The sequence below is a fragment of the Schistosoma mansoni genome (assembly GCF_000237925.1).
Source record: "Schistosoma mansoni, WGS project CABG00000000 data, supercontig 0013, strain Puerto Rico, whole genome shotgun sequence".
In the NCBI taxonomy this organism is placed as follows: Eukaryota; Metazoa; Platyhelminthes; class Trematoda; order Strigeidida; family Schistosomatidae; genus Schistosoma; species Schistosoma mansoni.
Window position 1 is genome coordinate 3,286,533 of NW_017386025.1, and position 19,469 is coordinate 3,306,001.

At 36.8% G+C, this 19,469-nt stretch overlaps 1 protein-coding gene across 1 annotated transcript; it reads left to right on the forward strand.

Moving 5' to 3' along the window:
• Positions 1–5,030: 5,030 nt before the first annotated feature.
• Positions 5,031–10,874, forward strand: Smp_076910 (Tetratricopeptide repeat protein 19 (TPR repeat protein 19), putative). The gene is made up of 3 exons (XM_018790930.1): positions 5,031–5,184; positions 6,884–7,459; positions 9,901–10,874. The coding sequence occupies exons 2-3, from the start codon at positions 7,044–7,046 to the stop codon at positions 10,376–10,378; spliced, it is 894 nt and encodes a 297-aa protein (XP_018645941.1). The 5' UTR covers positions 5,031–5,184; positions 6,884–7,043; the 3' UTR covers positions 10,379–10,874.
• Positions 10,875–19,469: the final 8,595 nt, after the last annotated feature.

Consider the following 19,469-nt stretch of genomic DNA (forward strand, 5'->3'; position numbering starts at 1 on the left):
TCACACCAATCTTTAAAGGTGGTTGACACAGAAAACCTTCAATCTACCGACCGTTGGCACTTCCCTGTGTACACTGAAAAATTATGGAGTCTCTGATATGCGAAAGTATACACGACTATTTCTTATCCATAAACTTCCTTCCACCCTAACGTCACGGTTTGAGAAAAGATCACTCTTGTATAACCAACCTGCTGAGTGCGCTGGACAGATGAACAAGCATCTTTGATTCCAAGGAGAAGGTTGTCATCACTTACCTTGATTTCTCAACAGCTTTTGGTAGGGTCAACCATATATGTCTTATCAATAACCTTAAACGATCGGGTGTGAAACGACCTCTAATTGACTGGCTCCCCTCATATCTAAAAAATTGACGTTTTAAGGTCAGGGTTAACTTCACTCTCTCTCAGGCTATGGAATGTCCTAGTGAGGTCCCTCAGAGCTCTTTACTGGGGTCTCTTCTCCATTTATATAATCGATCTTTCACAACAAGTCTCATCTGACTTACTGCTTTTTGCTGATGACGTGAAACTTTGGAGGGAGTTACACAACCGAGAGGATATAATGGCACTTCAGGAGGATCTGACTCAACTTCAAAGTTGGGCAGACAACAATGGAATTAGCTTCAACACTTCAAAGTGTAAAGTAGACCATCTGAGACATGTTGGAGACTACGAATACAATTTAGTTAACTACCCTTTGGAGGTTTCACAAGTTGAAAAAGATTTAGGAGTGTTGATATCTCAAGACTTCAAGTCTTACGCTGACTGTAATAAAAATGCCTTCCGAGCAAATATCGCATTGGTGACGTTGAAGAATATTTGGGCCAGTTCATAAAAAAGATATTCCAATCAATCTTCAACAGTTTTATTCGTCCCCACTTAGAGTACGGAAACATAGTATTTCCTCCCTCACTCCAAAAGGATAAGGACACTATGGAACGTATCCAACGTCGAGCCACGTAATCAGCTCGTGGACTGAAATTCAAACCTTATAGAGAGAGCCTCCAATGACCTGACCTATACCCGTTAGAGTACAGACGTCTTAGAGGTGACCTTCTTATGATTTACAGTATCCTTAATACTTCTGGTCATCCCCTTAAACATCTTAAGCTTAGTCATAACACTAACCTAAGAGATAACACCCAGAAACTGGAGACCCAACACAGCAGAACAGACTGTAGACACAACTTCTACTCCGTAAGAGTTGTCAAATGCTGAAATTCGCTGCCGACTATGCTAGTCCAAGAGACTTCCCAGGAGTCCTTTAAGAGGAAACTTGACCTATTCTTAGGGACTAAGGATAACATATTATTATGATTTACGAAATTCTTTTTTTCCTCTGTTATCGTTAATATAACAAGGTTCTAGACTGGAGGTATTGGTGATCCACTGCTACTAGACACTGAAGCCCGTTAAGCGAAAGCTTTTTCTATTCCGTCCACAACCATTTGAAACATTTGAACCATTTGGACATTCTCAAGGCCACTTTAGCGTTGCTCAAAGGTCGTCTATAAGTTAGTCTCACCGATTTATGGTTTTCATCACGCACTGACGGTTAAAGTACCAAGACATTATTTAGCCAAGTGGATTAGTGAATTTCGCACTGAAATCAAAGTCTTGTTATCTCATGTCTAACTGGTTCATCCACAAATCATAGTCCCGTCCATTTCAGTAGTTTACCTCCTGTCCTCATAAGGACAGGTCAACCGACCTACATTTACCCTTGAAGTTTTTAGTATTGTAAAAACTCAACTTGAGATTGAGTTTATAATTTCAAAGTGATCCACTAATTCAGTACTCGGTGCAAGAAACGGCACTCGAGACGTAAACGATTTGATCTCGGTTTTTTGACATAATAATACCAAAATCATTGTTCGGTGTTCGGTAAGCCAGTATCAGGTCAGTCTGTAATCTGTGCTAAGATAAAGGGACTAGGTTAAAGCGTCCCCGTCTGTCTTCGTAAGATAGGCGAGAGACGTTTTAGCATTTTGATCCCTTGCCGTTGAACTCATTTTATCAAGAATTCGCTGTTTAAATCCCATTGTAGAACATCAACGTTGATGGTCTATGTCGAAATGATTGGGGGCCTACTAGAGTTAGACGAGAATGGTGACGAACCAGCTAACGCTGAAGTCAACCTCGCGACCAGCCCTTACGTGGATTGAACCATCGACGCATCAAAGGATCATGGACGCTATGAAGACTGTACAACACAAAAGACGTTATTACAAGAATATATTAGTTAAGGTACAACCACGAAATTACAGAAGTGAAAGAACAACCACTGCCGCGTGGACCAGTCCATGGCGTGTAATTGATTGATGCCTGTTGACTATCCTTGACCTTGACAGGGATCGATGATCTGTTCGATATTCAGTGACATTTCACCGACCCTACAATACTCCCCCACCAGATTCAACGGCCGTTTGAATCGATACCAAACATGTTGGGAGTAGTCGCGCGCCGGAGGTTGCCAGACGATTAATATGAATCCTCCGGGTATTGCCGAGCTGTAAGAGAAATGGAAAGGAGGCTGCAGAAACTGATCGGGAAACAACGATTAATAACACGTAACAAGGACGTTGGTCGAATGTTAAGCGATCAACCATATAAATAATAGAAAAAGAAACATGATATTTTAGAGTTTTATCAAGTCGCGTTGAAAAAGATAGCTATGACAAGTGGTTGAGTTCCTCAGACGAGAAACGTTAAGTTTGCCGCAAGAGTAGTGATGTCACAGTGATAGTACGATAAGTGTATTATCAATCGATGCCGATGCTTGTACTGCTATCGGTTCAGAGTAGAAAGTCAGTAAGTGTCGTTGAAAACTGTTCGTAAGCGTCGATTTCTAGTTATATCTATATTTAACAGACTAACTGTAAGTACAAAAGTATAACCGTGAAGATAAATCGTGGTTTCCTTGTGCGAAGCTTCTGATCAACTTGCAGTCAGTTTGGAAAAACTGATAACTGCTGTGAAAATCAATAAGGGTCGAAGAATACAGAGCGAGAGCGAAAAGGTGGCACGATGAAATCTCTAAAAGATGATAAACGGTGAGTGCTGCACATGTGTTTGATGACTGAACCGAAAAATGTCGAAAAGAACATAAGAAACCAAGAGTGTCACTCTGGACTCATGTCAATGATATCGGTGGAAAATGCTGTCAGTGTTGGGGTCGAGACGACAATATCGTTGTCAGTTTGCGGGAGATTCGCTCGACTGCGTAAACCTATGATTCGCGTGAATGAGTGTCGTCAAACCACCAATTGAACTGGACAGGCTTTAGATCGTCGAGTAGTTGAACAGCCGATTGATGTACCGAAATCATCTATTAGATAAGTCACGCGGAAACAATACTTCATAAGATGAAAAAAAATACGACGTCGAAGTTGAATAACTACAATAGTTCGGATGTGTTGTAATGTCACATCGAAGTAACATTCTTTCGTATACTGACAAATGTACTGAAAGTTCGTTTGGGCATCGTTAATATAGTAATTGGATGTGCAATAGCAAACATGTACGAAGACTATCGTGATGTTCGTGGAGAATTTCAGAGGTCGTTTAGATATTTTCCAAACCCGTATTGCATGTGAATAAGCAGAAGACAGAATTAAAGTGACTTTCGTGCAATAAGGAAATCGAGCCATGATTTACCGTGTGAGATAACAGCAAATACAAAGCGCATAGTAAACATTAATTTAAATGGTAACCACCAATGTAACTAAAGTTTAGGTTTAGATAACGTGATCGTTTCGTAAAAAAAAACATTATCTAGCGCTAAGTGACATCAAGTACGATGAAGTGTCTCATTAGGACATGGACTAAGATTGTTCGTGTACATGAAATACGTTTTTTCGGAATATGTTGACTTACGAGTCATAAATGTACATAGTTTCGACTAAAATTTGACGGCAGTGACAGAATGTATGACTACTCGAAGTGAAAGTAGCCGCGAAACGTTATTAAACATCATAAATATTATACGAAATTAACTATCGCAATTATGAAACTCGCCTGGGTTACTCTTGCTCCAAAGTAATTGAAATATGTTGATTAAATTCGTAGATTAACGAAGCATTGTAGACTGAATTGGTATACGTCCAAATTTAATTTGAGCCAAACACGTAGCATTGCCTGGCGAAACAGTCTAAACAAGATCTAACATTGCAGGAAATTTATAGTTCAAACTCACCGTAAATTTCTAGCATTTGTATCCTCTGATTCGCCATGGAACTCAGCAATTGGAAATTAGGCAGGCAGTGGTCAAGAAAGTAAAATATTCTAGTAGATAGTTTCTGATAGTAGTTAGTTGATAGTGATTAAGCAGAAAGATGAATTTATAATCGACAGTTTATCCTGTATTGGTTATACAAGTGGATAAGTTGCAAACAGATATGCGTTCGTGTTGCCTTAAGGCTATACTTACGAGTGGTTGATATTTTAACAGACATATTACACAGGAGCATTTACATGCTGCTAATGCTTGTTAAAGAACCATGATAGTCGATTGGTTAATTCTATCGATTGAACCAATTATTTCAGTTGAAATACTAATCAACAAGGATATGAAGCAACGAATGTTCGGAGCAACTGATTAACATAGGAGACGTAAAAAAGGAAAAATAATAAGTATAGAGTACAATAGAAAAAATCGTAGTGATAGGTTGCGTTATTCGAAGTCTTGCTCACCAGTGTAGAACATCAACGTTGATGGTCTATGTCGAAATGATTGGGGGCCTACTAGAGTTAGACGAGAATGGTGACGAACCAGCTAACGCTGAAGTCAACCTCGCGACCAGCCCTTACGTGGATTGAACCATCGACGCATCAAAGGATCATGGACGCTATGAAGACTGTACAACACAAAAGAAGTTATTACAAGAATATATTAGTTAAGGTACAACCACGAAATTACAGAAGTGAAAGAACAACCACTGCCGCGTGGACCAGTCCATGGCGTGTAATTGATTGATGCCTGTTGACTATCCTTGACCTTGACAGGGATCGATGATCTGTTCGATATTCAGTGACATTTCACCGACCCTACACCATATTCCGAATGCGGCCTCACAAAATTTGTTTGGAAGCGAAATGAAATACTTGATTCCCAAAATCTAATTGCATGAACCTATTTTGGCTGTTTAACCATAAAATTTTACTAATACGTCTTAAATATTTGCAGGTATATTGGAGATTATGGTTAAATGAATTTTGGTCGTATATCAGTTTAAAATGCTGAAGTATATTTTACGGTTTACGAGGTTTTATCGTTATCGTGTTCACAAGTATGTCGAAGTTTAGGTTATTAATGGAACTTTCTGTCTCTACCTTCAGCCAAAAATTTATTTTGTTAGAATTAGCACCTAAGTGGTTGCATATCATTCTTAAAATTTCTTTATACTTTTGTAAATGCATAAATACATTCAAGTGAACTCCCGTTTTTGTAGTTCCATATAAATAAAGATGGCTGCTAAGACATTGCTACTAAAATCAATTCATTTGTTCGTGTTATTTATTTGTTTATTCGAACACAAATATTGGTACAAAGGGGCACCAAATAGATATACGCCACAAAGTCACTTGGTTTGTTTGTGGGCTGTGATACTGCCCAGGTGCCTAAACTGAAACAGGTGCTTTCCTTAGGGGGTCACACCCGGAGCCTTTGACCTAAAGATCTGATCCACAAGGCAGTGGAGCATCGTGAGGAGATGCAGTCCCATGGTAACCGGTGACCAACGATTGATTCATACGCCATTTGTTCCCTTAGGATACTGGAGCCCATGAGCACCATTGGTTTAGAATCAGGGTTTTCCAACTCCCCTAGGTGGACTCGCCGTGTCCACCAACCCGGTTAAAGCGCCGGACATTCGCTTTTCGTCCTCTCAATTTCGTAACCAACACCCCCGCTACGAGAAGGCAATGAGTAGGGCTTCGCTGGCAGTGTTAAGAGTATTACGGCAATTTTCTTGTAGGCTGTAATATTATTGCTTAACCACTAGATTTAATGTGCTTTATTTGCTGAATGCGGGTTTCCTCATGCAACTTTGAGGAGCACTGTGTAGTGGTTAATGATATCATTTGACTTCTTACATCAAAGTGGTTGGGGGAACAATCGAAACTGTGGTCTAAAGAGGGGGTCTAAATGAGGTGTTTTATCATTGAACCACGTGGTCCGCCAAAATAGGGAGGTTGGGACCTGCTTTTTTTTACCATTGCATTTACACCAAATTGTGGATAACTGGTGTTCATATTGATGTAATAACTTGCTGGATAGTTCTATGGGACTCAGTAGTCATTTCTACTTAAGTATGTAAAACCGTGTTGTTATCGCTTCTTGCTCTCTCTTTCACACACACGCACGATGAAAGTATCTTTTCTAAGGGTCCTGATAATGAAACTTGATGGAAGGGAAAGTTTTGTGATACATAGATCGTATCCTCATAGTTCGAGTAATTTCTGCTTCAGGCTGACCACTCACAAATTTATAAGTTTTCGATGTCTTGTGTCCTTACTTTTAGGACCTCACCACTAGCACCGCAAATAAGACGTACTATTTCTCGGCCCAACTTTTTTCGTCAGTAGGTAGCATTAATGGAGATACTGGCTATTCGTAGGGAACATCTTACTTCTACTACATACTAATACAGTCATCTCTATAGTTTCGCTGTCAGACTTTAAATTTACTACCTATAGTTTCATTACTCTTCGATGTAACGAACAGCAGGTCACTTTGCTTACAAAGTAATCGGTTTGTTAACTATATACTTAGTATATTAATGAGAAATACCATAGTCATTGACCTTTGATATATTTTAATTACTGTTAAAATAGATGAACTCATGCTATTTAAGTTATAAAACTTATTCATTTTCATATCTCAGTTTATTGTATACTCAATCCAGTCCTCGAGTTTTACCAACATTTACCAAAACTTTATCTTTTACTGTATCATTTACTTGGTGGCCATTAAAATTATGGAAAAAGAAAGATATACATGAACAGTGTCAACAACTATTCAATGATTCCTTATTTCATATATCTATGGGTGAATTTAGTGTGGCAAATGATAAGTTACATGAACTATTGTGGTTTATCAACCAATCTTATCAAAATAATGAGTTAACCAATCGCGACTACATCAATAAACGTGCACGAATATGTTCCGAGATGGCAAATCTAAATCTACTTATGGGAAATTATTCAGAAGTAGAAAAATTAATTAAACAGACAATGGAGGATTGTTTAACAGCCCAAATATCACCAAACGATGCAATGTTTATTGAGCTGTCACTTAAAATGTCCATGCTTTTCGAAAAGTTTGGTAGATTAGATGATGCTGAGACGGGTTTTCGATTCTGTATAGAAAATCAGGAGAAAAAGATGACAAGTTTCGATGAAAATATTGACCATATAAATGAAAAAGCTTTACTAGGAATGTGTTGTAATTATTTTAGCAAGTAAGTTCTTTTAATAGTTTTTGTAAATACAACTAAATGAGACTCCACCTAATCATTTAGCCTAATCAATTTTAGAAGCTTTTTACTGAATACGTAATTTATCAGTTCAGGATTTAGATGACTAGAAACATCAAATGTCTAGATTTGAGATTCGTTTTTTCGTAATGGATCATTGAACTATCGTCGCTTTGATGTCGACTGACTTTTATTGGGTTGAAATGTCAGGTTTGTGATAGCACAATACTCGTGACATGTGTAATAAACATAAGATTTCTTTCGTGTAATAGTTTCGATAGTCTTGTTTTAAATATTCGGGTACAAGAATTCGCTCTTAAAGCTTACAAATTGGAATGCCCTCAGGTGTCCTGGTACAGCCGAGGGTGGGAAGAGTCTGTCCTCCCTCGAGATACTCTCATATGGCCATGCGTATACAGCAACTGTCATGGAGGTCCCACTCACTGCCTTCTCACGGCGTAAGTGTTGTTTACGAAATTGAGAGGGTAAAAAGCGAACGTCTAGCACTTTAGCCGTGGCGGTGGATATGCAGGATCCATTTAGGGGAGTTGAAAATCACTGACTCCAAACCAATTGTGAACATGGACTCACGGATCCTGGGGAACAAATGGCATATGAACCTATTGTTGGTCACCGGCTATCATAGGGCTGCATCTCCTAACTTTGCTCATCTGGCTTGTGGATTAGACCTCAAGGTCAAAGGGTCGGGGTGTGACCTCCCCAATGAAACCACCTGCTTCAATCTGGGCACTCGGGCAGTATTCCAGCCCTCACACAAATCGAATGATGACATGTGGCGCATATATATATATATATATATATATATATATATATATATGGTGCCCCCTTGTACCAATGTTCATTTGTTATAATTTCTCTTATTACGAGCTACTCCTATAGCTTAGTATCCTTGGACGCCAATTCACTCGACAAGTCCCCAAATCAGAACACGGTTGAGCAGGAACGAAGTTATATTCCAAATAACAAGGGTAGATGGAAGTAGGAAGGATAATAAGAAGAACATTAGTATATTTATAGCTTTTACATGAGAAGATTCTAGGGACTTCTCCAAGTATCAACTAGCGCTGATTGGATAAGAAATAGCCAGTCAGCGTGCACCAACACAATCCTGCACGGAACATGCTTTAGTCCAATCTATATTCCGTTAACATTATATGTTTAAATAAATAAAATAAAATACAAATTGAAATAAATGATGTTTCATTTAGGTTCGGCTAGTAAACAAATAATAACCAGCTAATATTTCCAAAATTGTGTACATTGTATTTGGAATATTATGTCTTGCTAGAGTGTGCAATGAACAATATTAAATCAAATGGAGTTTACCTAAAGCTGTTCTTAAGGCGTGTATACAACGAAACGTCAACCAAACATGCACTACTCACACTTCAAAAAAATAAGGTCGTATAACAAATAATAAGTAATTGGTTTACATGCAAGCTGTATATTCTGTAACCCAATATGTTTGTCTTTTTCAATCAAGAACAAGGGCAAATTTAGCATAATTTTAACTACAAATCAAATTTCAAAGTTACTGATACCGCGATACAGCAGCTTTTCACATCTTCGCTCTGAACTGAGTTCAGAGAAGAGATTACTATGAATTATAAGGTAACCTTTTCCACCAAAAATTAGAAATATGGGCACTAATTAGCCCTTACTCAAGTCATCGAAATAAATAGAAAGTACGCAATTTAACCTATGAGTCAATGTTGATTTTATGTTTTGCGGTTATCTTATTCTGATGCTAGTGTACAAGCTATATATATCCAAGCCCAAACCAGATTCTTTGGTGAGAAAACCAAGTCACTTGGAAGCTTTTATTGACTAAATTCAAGATGTGTACATTAATTCATAAGTAAATTCTTTCTTTTCTAGAAAATCAAACTGCATTTTCAACCAATGGCGTACGCTTCTTTCCCTAGAAAATGAAGCCAAATCTAGGCAAATAGCGTGCGCTCATCGTGTAACCTGTTTGAATAGCTCGGCATATCAGTTTAAAAACTGGTGTACATGGGAACTATAGTGACCAGTTGTTTTCAAATCCGAGATGAGACTATGATTTATCAACGAACCAATGAGATTTGCATAGCAAGTCCTGGATTTCGGTGTGAAATTTAATCACCTATATGGTTAAATAGCTTTTTGGCATTTTAGATGGTTTCAGTTTGTGACGAAAACCCTAACTCTAATTACCAATCCTAACTTCTAATTTTAAATTCAAATCCTATTTCCTCAATAATTCATAACCCTCTTTTGACCCCAGTAAGCGGTTGGATTTTCTTAAGGTCATTTCGGTATCACTCAAAAGTCGTACATAAATTATAGTCTCACCGAATTCGATAATTATTCATAGCTACAGAAAATTGCGTCCAATTACTTACATATTTATTTTCAATTCACAGATTTCTCTTTGCGAATCAAAGACAAACAGAAGCTTTAGTTTATGCCCAACGAGCTTATGAAATCGCCAGTCAAATTTATCCTTTAGACCATGCGAATTGTTTAAATTTATTAATTGATATTAGCGTTATCCATGCTGATTTAAATGAATTTATGGAGTCTCAACGTATTCTTAAACAAGTTATTCAAACAAGTCAAACCAAGTATCAATCTTTCGTTGATAATTACTCTAATGATAATGAACTACTGAAATCAAACCTTTCAAAACAACATGAAATGCACGAAACTGTGTATACTCTAATACATTCAATATTACAATTAGCCGCTGTTGATTTAATGTTGGGAAAACCAGAATCTGTGAAGCAGTTATTGTTACAAGCTGATCACATCATAAATCAAATTGACCAATTGGGTTTGAAAGTCTCTATGTACCGCAAACATATTAACGATTTCAAAATGGAACATCATTTTCAAATCTAAAAATATCTTCGTCCCCTTCATCCTTGTTGTTTTCTCGTTGAATTTTTCTCTATAAAGATTTATATGAATGTATTTTAAAGTGAGTTATATTACAAATGACTAGAATTGTCTGTATATTTGAGTGACTTGACGAGGCTACTTTCTTATGTTCATGATAATTGCTGTAAGTCATTCTTTTCTCCTATCTTTTTACCATTATATCTTGTCGATTAGTACCGCTAAAATGCTCTTTTTAGTTTTACAATTCACATTGTTTTACTATTACGAGTCCAAAATCCCTAATTCCCTTCATGGCCTTTGCTCTTTTCTCATTGGTTACTTTATCTTTCAATGTCACATCATATTTTACAAGACCACTAACATAGATTATATTTTCAAATAAGTTGTACAGTAATACTTTTTGTAGGTGAAATAAAGTTTTTACAAAATGTCATCAGCTTTTTAGGCATGTATGTTAATAACGTTTGTTATGTATATGTATATATATATATATATAAAATGTTCGTATGCCTTTTATTTGACCTATTGGCTACTGCAATGCGACTTACCATGCTTAACTTATTCCCGATTTGTCAGTTACGGTATCCCACATAGCCACTTTTGGCTTGTATAATCATTATTCCTCATCTTATGGTGTGATGCGGTCTGGCTTGTTTGTAAATAAACCAAATATGTCTGAAGTAAACAATTCAGGAAGCGGAGTCTGAGATTGTGTTATGGACTAAACGGCCTGGGTTAGTTGAGGAGCCACTATACAGAGGACCAATAAGGACTTAGGGTCGACTCAAGGCTACTCGTGCTGGCCAACGTATCATTGGTTTAATACATGGACAGGGTCATACAAGTTGGTGTTCTGGTCGGCGGTTTTGTCACACGACATTTGACGGGCCATAGGACATAACGTTTGAAGCACTGTTTGCCGTACATCGTTATGTCGCATTAGGTTGATATAATTTGTAGAGTTAGCGTTTGAATTCTCCATAATTAGGCATAAAACACATAACCTTCGATGGTATATGCAATCATTGCTTTTCAAAATATGGGTCATTTCATCAGTTTTGTGAATTTTGCTTGACACTACATTTTCTACAGTGTCACCCATCAGAGTAGTAAATAAGCTGTGTACATGAAATTTGTGTTTGTGGGAATGCCTAAGAAAAGTTTTTGAAAAAGTTGAATTGAGTAAATTGACACAAAGAATTAACTGGTCTGAAAGTTATCCTTGTAGTACAAATCAAAAGTTCGAATAATTAAGGGGAAATGTATCCTGATTTTCGTCCGATCGTAGTAAGCTGTGATTAACTCATGAACGCAGACGGACAATTATGTGCATTTCGGTTTAAATACTTTTTTAAATCTGTTAGTTGATAGGATATATACGCGTTATTCGGGATAATAGCATATTCTAGTTGTGATTTAAGTTGACATGTGATATATTAGTCACTGTTTAGATATCTAGTGTAATGCGTGACAATCGTATACGCAATGAGAACATCCGATTGCCCTGATAGCCTCCCAAATGCCCTGGTACGGCCGAGAGTGGGGAGAGTCCACTCTCCTTCTCGAAATGCTCTCACATGGCCACACGGATATAGCCTCTGCCAGGGAAGTCCTACTCATTGCCTTCTCGTGGCAAAGTGTGTTGTTTACGAAATTGAGAGGACGAAAAGCGAATGTCCGGCGCTTTAACCGGGTTGGCGGACACGGAAAGTCCTCCTACGGGAGTTGGAAAACCCTGGTTCCAAACCAATGGGGCACATGGGCTCCAGTGTCCTGAGGGAACAAATGGCGTATGAATCAATCGTTGGTCACCGGTTACCATGGGACTGCATCTCCTCACGATGCCCCACTGCTTTGCAGATCAGAATTTTAGGTCAAAGGCTCCGGGTGTGACCCCCTAAGGAAAGCACCTGTTTCAGTTTAGGCACCTGGGCAGTATCACAGCCCTCACACAAATCGAATGAGATTTGTGTGGCTCATATGTATCTGGTGCAATAAATGAAAAAATGAACTAGAAAAATCTAGCTTAATTTATCGCTCAAGTAAAACACAACAATATAAGGTATTGAATTTTCCTTTTGGTGTTTGAATAATATCTACAATCCGCTTTTCTAGTTAAAATGGTATATACGAATCTTAGTGTTGAAATCTTCCCGAAACGTAATCAGTAAAAAATCACTTAAACAATAGTATAGGGAATTAACGGTAAGTTGGATGAATTGTTAGGATAAATATATTTCATATTTAATGATGATTCATTATTACTAGCTGTATACAAAATAGGTTTGTTTGTACAAGTGGTGAAAAACATACATAAATCACTAGTTGTTTGTACTTCACAGTCTGACTCTTGTAACGTCCAACTCCTCGACTTTATCCTAGGTGGAGGGAGTTAGTCTACAAGATAACATGCATTGAAAAATAGCTTCTTTAAAATAAGTGAAAATATTATAATGACTTAATCAAAAATCATAATGTCCTGGTAAGGTGTATAATCATTTTAGTGTGCGGTTTAAGTAGTAGATTGTGCTAAAATACTTAACATTGTCCTCTATTACTCATAAATATATCAAGTTAACATCTAATGAGTGTTATATTTTAGGTTGTTTAGTTTATCAAACATAAATTTATCGTTTCTTAGATCATTATTACCACATACATTATGTTAATTTATCATTTCAAGTTGAATCTTTTTCAACACATGCTAAAATTCCATGTTTAAGCTTTATTAGCTACAACAGTTATTACTAATGCCACTTCAACACAACCTAATCAATGTCGTAAAGGATTCATACAAATTCAAATCAAAGATCTCAGAGTTATCTATCAACAAGAACTAAACAATGGTAAAATATGATGTTGTATCTTTATACACTAGCATTCCAGTTTATAGATGTCTATATTTCGTTAATGATTTACTAGAGAATGATATTACTCTATTTGGCAGATGTCCACTAAGCATTAGTTTAATCATGAATCCAACACTTTTCATTTTCAAAGGGATCTTATATAAACAAACGAATGGAGTAACTATGGGACCACCAGTATCTCCTACTGTTGCAAATTTATTTATGTCCCACATTGAGTCGCTTATTCTTGCCAGCATCATCACACCACGCATTTGGCTCAGATATATAGATGGCACATTTGTCGTCATTAAAAAGACTTTTAGCAATTTCTCCAAACATAAACACGATCTCAGAACACATTAAATTCACTTTCGAAATGGGAAATGAACATAGTGGACTACCTTTCTTACTGTTCAGTTAAAAGGAATTGTAATGATAGTTTCAATCTAGCCGTATACCGAAAACCGACACATTCTAATCGGTATATTGATTTTAACTCTGCACATCCATTCAGTGCGAGAGTTCCCCTAGCCCTGAATCTCTTCAGAAGAGCAACCAGGATCATTAAGAGAATATAACAAACATCCTATGTTTTAATAATTTTCCCTAAGAATATTATCAAAAACTTATCAAAACAAAACTGTCTGTCTGCAAATAAAAATCCTAATGAGAGATCTTGGATTGGTACTGTGGTTTTACCTTACCGCCAAGATACAATAGAGGAATTAGAATGGATTTTGAGAACGTACAAAATTAACGCTTCCTATGAGACAACTAGCAATCCAAGAAACGCTTTAGTTAGAATAGAAAATACAATCTCGTTCACTTCCATACAAAATTGTGTCTACAGATCAGGTTGTATTGATTGTGATGCGCTCTATATTGGAGAGTCTTCCCGTGAGATATCGACTCGTGTCAAAGAACATTTAAGTTACATAAAAAGACCTAGTAATCCTGTAGAATTGGAAAACTTACAGATCAAATCAACAGTATGCTATTGTCAATAATCACAAAATTGATATAAAAAATATCAAAATAATTCAGAAAGGCTTCTCCAACTATAAAGAAAAGTGAGTAACCGAAGCTTTTCACATTGTGCTAAATCCCTCTGCCCTCTATAGGAGAGGAGGCCTGAATATTCATCCAACTTGGACTATTTATCCAGACAACCCCATCTGACCTTATTTATTTTCTACAAAATCTACACACACCCAATTTCAACTCCATTACTTAATTTTATAAATGCTTACATTTTTCATACCCATACTCTGACACGGAAATTAATACAGTGACGGGTCATACAAAATCACTTTGACAAAGAATAACTTGACATTGACATATTCAGACCTATTATGATTTTGATTGTACCAAAAATATTATTCATTGTTTCCTTTGTATTATTTAAACTTGTGTTAATTCGGTTACTTATTAACTCTGAAGAAGTGGCTTATATTAAGTCACGAAACGTCAGAAATACAACTTTTCTACTCATTGGGATATAACGAAAAAATATATTTATCATTACGGATTACTAATGAATGTTTATTTGTTTTTGAAAATTTAAAAAATTCCCATATTGTGATTTAGAACAACATATATAAGCGAATAATATTGTTTTCGATTAGATCCTCATCAGGCTTTACTCTAATATACAGTAATATTTATATGCATATACGAAATTATTAAACCAATCAAGGCGGTTTATGAGTCAATGATAACAGTGGAATAGATTACGTAACTAAACATAATAAGTGAAAAGTACGAATCGGTAGTGGGATGACAGGTGTACTAGTTGTGATAAGAATAAAAAAGGCTTGAACCAATGTTACATAATGGGGAATAGGTCGATGATTAGAAAAATATAGACACTGAAATAACATTCATAAAAATTATAAGATTACGCAATAGGAAATGTTCAGATAATTAGACCGTGAGACGTATATTTGTGGGAAAAAAAATGGTAGGAGGGGGTGAAGAAAAATAAACGAAGAAAGAGTATGGGAAATAAAACATTTATTAAGGCCAACGCAACATAGCATAATTTTGATGAAATCTCTATATTGTCATTAATCATTGGGAGTTGTTGGGTTTGCATCTTACCAACTTCGTGGATATGCACCTGGAGAACAGTACCCAACCAGATGACAATTAATCGGTCATCAAGCGCAAGGTTATCCACTACTCTGGGGAGTTACAAAGACAGAGACATTCGTTTCCTGTAGACAGTTTACAGACTGCGAATGAGTAGTTGGTTTCGTTCTTTAATTTGAACGGCTACGATGTCAGTAGTTTGACTGACGAAAACGCCTTGCCACTAAACTCAGAAAAATCAAGGAAGTCAGTACGGTAACCTTATTAATCTTTTGTAGAGAGGAATAGAGACGGAAACAAGGATCTTTGTTTAATTCCGTTGATATGTGGATGTGGCTGAATTGGAGGCTGAAAACAGCCACGTCCAATATTCGAAATTCAGGTTACTGGGTACTGCCGTCTCGCTAATTGTTTTGTCCATAAGTGTTAACAAGCAAGTCCTACACAATCAGGAGGGTCATCCTCAACGTCAGCGTCAAAGCAAGTTGGCAGTGGGTTAGTAGGTGAGCAAGGCACATTTGGGATTTCAGTTCATGCTTAAGATTCGAAAAACTACATACTGTTCCGCAGAACAAATCGTCAATAATATCGAACTTGAGTGTGAGTATTATTCAGCTTATGTCTAAGTCTGATGGACGTGATCATCCACGGAAACTTGATGTTAGGCTATCAAGTTTGCAGTTCTCTTTGTCATCTGCAGAGGAACTGCTAAAGTTGGATGCGTGTATATCAAAATTAATAGTCCCAAACAGAACGAAACTTAGATCATACACTTTACAGTAAGTCATTATTCGAAATACTACATTTTGTAGGTTTGTTTTTCTGTCTAACAAAATAAGGTATACTCTTTACGTAATCAGATATCTAACACACATACATCGAATATATTTTATGACTTGTTTTATATTTTGACGGGTTTCTTATTTTGAGCTACTATCATATATCCTAATTAGTAATCACACATATTTACTCCTATCAACTTATTTTAAAGTGGGACACTTTCAGGCGACGGACTGTTTTTTGAGGTTTTTACAATGCTTAGACATTGAAAAGACCATTGGCGCACATATTTTACCAGTGTCATTGAAGTAGAACAAATACTAATGAGTAGTAGCGTAATTTGAAACTCCATTTTCAGTTGATATATATTTTGTAGAAAATGATAAATAGAATATCTTCTAATCTGTTCAGTCTATGAATATTTCCAAAGAGGAATCGTCATATTTTTATAAAAATGGTTACATATTTGGGTTTCCGGTTGGCCTACACTACTTGCTAATTAAGGAACCATTGTGATATTTTAATCTGAGTAGTTCTATCGCTGACTCGATGACAGCAGGTGAAATACAACACTTCAACAACTAATAGCTAGTATAGGAAGATGATACATAAGAAAAATTTGATGCTGATGAGGAATAACTCAAAGTAGTGTAACTCAGTACATATAATAAAGTATGAACTTGCAGAACACAAAGAACTTTCATTCCTTTAATAAGATTTTTGTTTAAAGTTGTGTTTAATTATCCATGAAAATAATTTTGTCAGAAAAGGGGATTTGTGGCGATTGTAGTAATATTAATAGATGAATTCATGAGTCGATATAAGCTAGACCACCATCGAAAACAATATTATGTTTTTGAAAAAATCAACACCCTCACTATAATGAAACCGAAAGAAAAATAAATATATATGACTCCGCCCGTAGCTCTTCTAGGGTTACTGACGGTCCCAAGCCCGCGTAAAGGAGGAGGGTTGAGCATGGGGTCAGCAACCTCATCCCGTAGAAAACAACCTTGTTAACAGAACACCAACCACATAAATATCATTTAAACCATTCAAACTCCGATCTGGGAGTTGAAGAATATTCATTCAAAAGAATTATGATGTCTATTAGTGAGAGCCGAGATACTTCGGAAGTCACTAGGTCGATGCCTCTTCGAACAACCAGGGCAACAATTTACATAGGTACATGGATTTTCCGGACTTTCGACAGACCAGTAGGACTAAACAAACAGCTACGGAAATAGGAAGATACAACTTGTCGGTGTTCAAAATCAGTGAAACCCATCGAACACAGTCTGAACAGCAAAGGCCAGTCACGGGATAGATGCTGCTGTACTCCGGTCACGAAGAGGGAAATACTCCATACACTCAGGGAGTTGCTCTAATGCTGTCCAAATAAGCACGAAATGCAATTATTGGGTGGGAATCTCACACATCTAAAATCATCAAAGCGTCCTTCAAAACAAGGAAGGTGGGAATTACAGTGAATGTTAGCCAATTTTATGCAGCCACAAATGATAGCAACGACGACATTAAAGATCAGTTATATGTGAGGCTGCAATCAATCTTAGATAAGTGTTCAAGGAAGGGCCTAATAATCCTGATGGAAGACCTAAACGCTAAAGTCGAAATGGACAACACCGGGTATCAAGATATCATGGGACGACATGGACTGACTGTGAGAAAAGAACAAGAATGATGATTTTCAAATTCTTGTGACTCCATCAAAATGGTTATAGGTGGCACATTATTCCCTCACAAAAGTAGACGTTCAACTTCGAAATCAACAAGCTGGCTTCCGTAAGGATCCGTCGTGCGTACGTCACACCGTGACACTGAGGATCATTGTTGAGCGAATATTTGGATGGAACTCGTCACTATACATCAAATTTCTTGACTATGGGATGACATTTGACAATGTGTATAGGAGAACCTCATAAAATATTCGACACTATGGTTTGCTTGAGAAGATCATCCACATCATACGGAATTCGTACGACGGGCTACGTTGCAAAGTGGTACATAAAGGACAACTAATAGAGGAATTTCAAGTGAAAACTGGTGTCAGACGAGGCTGCTTACTTTCATTCTTTCTCTTTCTTCTGGTGATTGACTGGATTATGAAGATCTCCACATCTGAAAGAAAGCATGGAATACAATGAAAAACTTGGATACGGCTAGAGGATTTGGACATCTCAGATATTCTACGGTCTGTTCTTTCATTCATAAAATTATATATGTTGTGAACCAAAATAACAAAATAGGACTTGGGCTTACTCATCCTGACTTCAGCTGTTCTGATTAGAGGTTAAGGAAAGGGTATATCATCAAGTTTTCGAAATCACGGTATTCGAGTTGGAGTTATTGTTGGTAGCTTTGGGAGATATAACGATGTCCTCTATCGTACGATGTGTATTAAAGAAATGATTAGGCATTATGTATTTTCGAATGATCCTCTCATGAAAAGAAATATTTAAGTATTATATTATTGTTTATTAGATCCAAAGTAGTTTTAGGAAAAGTCCAGAGCGGTGGACGTGAAAATGCCGTAAAACATTCTAATTAATGTTGAATAAAAACTTTTCAGAAACATCTAGAAAGTGAAGATACGTATCATATTTCCTATTGGATGATTAACTATCTTTATGCTACGTTTAGTACGGTTTCAGAAGCCGAAGGACATCTGAAATACTATAAATATCCTTGATTTTCTGTACATCAACTGACCTTGGAGTAAACGGTTCTTTTCACACTTCACACCTTTCCCCTATGTTCAAGTTGTTTAGATTTAGCCTGGGGTTATAAGAAGAGTTTAGGAAACTGATTCAAGCGTTCAGTTAGGAGACTTGTCAGTCCACTTATTAGTTTTCATGAAATCTTATGAATATTTTTGATTATCAAATAATTCGTTTAAGTGTTTCAGTTGTACCGATTTTACAGGCATTCTCTAAATCTACATTTACAGAAGTTCGCTTTTGTGATTGGCAAGATTAATTCTGCTCTTAATGTTCCAGTAAGGAAAGTTTTCAAAACAGAAATACTTTTACAGAGCGCTGTACTCAGGATCTAGTTTAGCGCTACAATCTACAAGTTGATCATTGGGAAATAAGATGGACCGTGATTTCCGGTCCTTATTATTATTAGGATTTTACATCAAGATTTATTTGTGGTCACTAAGAAGGTGGCTGAGTGAATATCACAGTATGTTGTATCTGATGCTAGATTTTTTGAGATAGTCCTCGAAATGCCTTGAGACCTTTAACTGTCATTCTCCACACGCGTCCATAAAATTGAAAAATGAAATGCTTAATTTCATATACATCATTCAACCTTATAGTATGAGGCCAAAGTGCTGAGCTGGGGAAATC

Coding starts and splice junctions, on each gene's coding strand:
- Smp_076910 (XM_018790930.1), top strand. CDS start 7,044: ATGGGTGAATTTAGTGTGGCAAATGATAAGTTACATGAACTATTGTGG. Junction 7,460..9,900: donor TGTTGTAATTATTTTAGCAA/GTAAGTTCTTTT, acceptor TTCAATTCACAG/ATTTCTCTTTGCGAATCAAA.